Below are 3,583 nucleotides of genomic sequence, written 5' to 3'. Positions count from 1 at the left end.
TTGCTTGGACGGTTGATGGGATGGAGCGGCCTCACAGCTGCTTGACACGAACGTTCGCCGGTCTGTCTATGGATCGATCGGAACGTCAAACGCTGGCCGCGGCTTAGCTAGCGGTGAGCGCGGCTCCGACGAGTGCATGTGAGCCGGAACTTAGCAGCTTCCGACGTACGTGCCCAGCAGTTTGAATCCTTCACGTACGTTTAGTAGAAAGTTTACGTCTGGTAGTCTTGCTCCGTTTACTTCCCACTACCAATCCTTTCAACATTGCCAAACCTGGCCGTGTCCATCAGGTCAGCTCAGGTGCATGTCACTCGATCATGCAGGCCCCATCACCGGAGCACTAGCACTATATAACCTGCGCGCCACAGGCCATCATGGAGACATTGGAGGGCACACTAGGAAAGCACATAAGCAGCGCTGATATATCCTGATCGATCCATCCATCGTGGCCGGCCACAGCCATTAAACCGATCCGTCGAGCGCCGTCGCCATCGCGCATTTATCGCCGTCCGGTGGATCGTGGAGACCGCATAAGTAGCACGCCTCCAGCCGCTAGCCTGCGCCGGTACGTACGTAGCTTATTGCCAGCCAAGGAGAGGAGAAGCAAAAAAATCATGCCTTCTCCGACCTCAGTTCACTGGCTGAGCTTGGTGGGAAGCGTCTGGCTGCAGACCATCAACGGCCCCAACTCCGACTTCCCCGTCTACTCGTCGCGGCTCAAGGAGGTCAAGGGCATCTCCCAAGTGCAGCTCAACTTCCTCGCCTTCGCCTCCGACGCCGGGAAGCTCTTCGGCTGGTTCGCCGGCGTCGCCGCCCTCTACGTCCCCCTCTGGCTCGTCGCCGTCGTCGGCGCCGCCTTCGGGCTCGTCGGTTATGGCGTCCAGTTCCTGTTCCTGGACAGCCCCCGGCTCGCGTACTGGCACGTGTTCGCGCTCACCTCCCTCGCCGGCAACGGCATCTGCTGGATCAACACCGTCTGCTACCTCCTCTGCATCAACAACTTCCCCTCCGACAGCCGCGTCGCCGTCAGCCTCGCCACCAGCTACCTCGGCCTCAGCGCCAAGTTCTACACCACCATGGCCGAGGCGCTCCAGGGTCATCTCCCCTACTCGCCGGCCAAGGTGTACCTGCTCCTCAATGCCGTCGTGCCCATGCTCGTCACCCTCCTGGTGGTTCCGTCGCTCCGGGTGGTGAAGCCCGGGACCGGCAAGAGGACCGACTTGGGGTTCTTCGCCATGTTCACCATCACCCTGGTCACCGGAGCATGCGCCGTGGTGGGCAGCATAGGCTCCAAGTCCCTCGGGGCCTCGTCCAGAGAGCACATGATCAGCCTTTACGTGATGCTCGCCTTCCCGATCCTGATCCCGGTGGCGCTGAGGGTCCGGGAGAGCCTGGCCAAGATACGGGAGGCGGCCAACAAGAGGGTGCCCAGAGTGCACGACCTCGGCGAGAACGGCATGTGCTGGCTCAACAAGGAGATTGAGGTGGTCAGCAGCAACAAGGAGGAGGAGGAGGAGGAGAAGGAGGCCGGCGTAGGTGAAGAAGAAGAAGAGGTGGGCGGCCTCGGGTTGCTACGGAGGCTCGACTTCTGGATGTACTTCTTCAGCTACATGTTCAGTGGCACGCTGGGTCTGGTGTTCCTCAACAACCTGGGCCAGATCGCCGAGTCGCGGGGCCTCGGCGACCCCTCCACTCTCGTCTCTCTCTCGTCGTCCTTCGGATTCTTCGGCCGCCTCCTTCCCGCCTTCCTCGACTACTACACTGCAAAGTGAGCCCACCTCACTCGCTCTCTTCTCTTCTTTTCATCGTCACGTTGAATATTGTTCATCTTCTTTGTAACTAACTGAAGACTGTTTTTGATTGACCTGAGCAGGAGCGGCTACTCGATATCGAGGACGGCGTCGATGGCGTCGCTGATGGCGCCGATGGCGGGGGCCTTCTTCCTGCTGCTGGACCCGAGGGACATGCTGCTGTACGCCAGCACGGCGGTGATCGGGACGTGCACGGGCGCCATCACGTCGGTGGCGGTGTCGGCGACGAGCGAGCTGTTCGGCACCAAGAACTTCGGGGTGAACCACAACGTGCTGGTGGCCAACATCCCCGTCGGCTCCCTCTGCTTCGGCTACCTCGCCGCCTTCCTCTACCAGCGGGAGGCGCGCGGGAGCAACAGCTGCGTCGGCGCCGCCTGCTACCGGGACACCTTCCTCCTCTGGGGCCTCACGTGCGCCGCCGGGACGGCGCTGTGTGCCGCCCTGTACGCGCGCTCGGCCAAGAGAAGCGGCGGCGATAGCAGGGGACCAGAAGTTTCTGGTAGCGCAAGAGTGTAGCTCTAGGTGCCACATAATTTTATTTTATTTTTCCTTTTTCGAAACGGAGGTGCCACATAATCGAGTGAAATAAGAAAAAGATCTCCGTAGCTAGGTGATGTAACATCTTTTTGTTTCTTTCCTTTTTCCGTTAGGGAAACATTCTGTTTGTTTTGGTTTTGTTAGTTTCTTGATTGATGACTGAACCTCTCCCTGATCCCTGCCCTTTGAGTTTGAGGATCTGCCAAGCTCGACGCATGTAAAAGAAACAGAGCAGACGCACATACTGTATAGAAGTAGAACTGGGTGCTCAAATTCACGGTTTGTTTGAATAAAGTTACCGGCGAATTTTCTGTTAAACTGGAACTCTCGATACACAGTTACTCGTGAATCGTGATCTGCAGGTCTCTGAACTCGGCTAATTGATGCATTTGGCCATTCAACGGAGATTCAAGTACCTAAGGCGCCAACATGTTACATATGTCACGATCAACGCAAAGTTTTAACCGGTCTATCAGTACTCTAACAATTCTATGTTGTGGATGAAAAAAATGCATGCTTCTGTGGTGGACTGGTGGTCGTTGAAAAAGACACCACTGGAGAAACGAGACGTGATCGACGGCGGAGCGCGACGAACCACATGCTAATAGTTTGATGAAGACTGTTCTAAACAATGAACGGTTGCACGTGAATGGGCACTAATTAATGGATGGTTACGCCATGGCCCATGCATTAAAGATCCCAGCTGAGAAACAAAATTATCCTTGCGACAACAGTCACATAGCACGTCGAGCTGCATGCGTGGCCTGCCTGGCCGGCAGCGTATGAGTCAATCGAGCTCATTGACTGCCCAGTATCTTCCGAATAAATGGTTAAATATCAGGCGACAAATCCTGCAAGCGCGTGGTACTGTGTCAGCTCGAGATGTTTCGATAATTTCTAAAATTTCAAAAGTCAGAATCGGATATAATCAGTGTTAAGCAAAGTGGTCAACCCAAAAAATTGTTATTCGAAGGGCCAGTTATGGGGTGTTAAGAGCAACTTCAACCGAGTGACCTAAACTTAGGTGTGTTTTATGCGTGTTTTGTTCGTTTGAAGTTTGAATCGGCATGTCTGTCTCCTTTTTCGTTTGAATCGACCGTGCATCCAACGCGCCATCTATTTTTCGTCCATACGGCATGCTTACGATTTTTCTTGATTTTTTTTTGGTTACACGTGTTTAAACAAAAATATAAAAAAATATTAAATTATCTCAAATACATTTAAAAGTTCAATAC

General features: G+C 54.4%; 1 protein-coding gene across 1 annotated transcript; it reads left to right on the top strand.

The window, feature by feature from the left end:
* Positions 1-383: 383 nt before the first annotated feature.
* LOC123414100 (protein NUCLEAR FUSION DEFECTIVE 4-like) lies at positions 384-2,666 on the top strand. The gene is made up of 2 exons (XM_045106638.1): positions 384-1,768; positions 1,874-2,666. The coding sequence occupies exons 1-2, from the start codon at positions 615-617 to the stop codon at positions 2,325-2,327; spliced, it is 1,608 nt and encodes a 535-aa protein (XP_044962573.1). The 5' UTR covers positions 384-614; the 3' UTR covers positions 2,328-2,666.
* Positions 2,667-3,583: the final 917 nt, after the last annotated feature.

This window comes from Hordeum vulgare, chromosome 1H (assembly GCF_904849725.1).
Source record: "Hordeum vulgare subsp. vulgare chromosome 1H, MorexV3_pseudomolecules_assembly, whole genome shotgun sequence".
Classification (NCBI taxonomy): Eukaryota; Viridiplantae; Streptophyta; class Magnoliopsida; order Poales; family Poaceae; genus Hordeum; species Hordeum vulgare.
The sequence above is the reverse complement of the archived record's forward strand: the minus strand, read 5'-3'. Positions and strand labels throughout refer to the sequence as shown.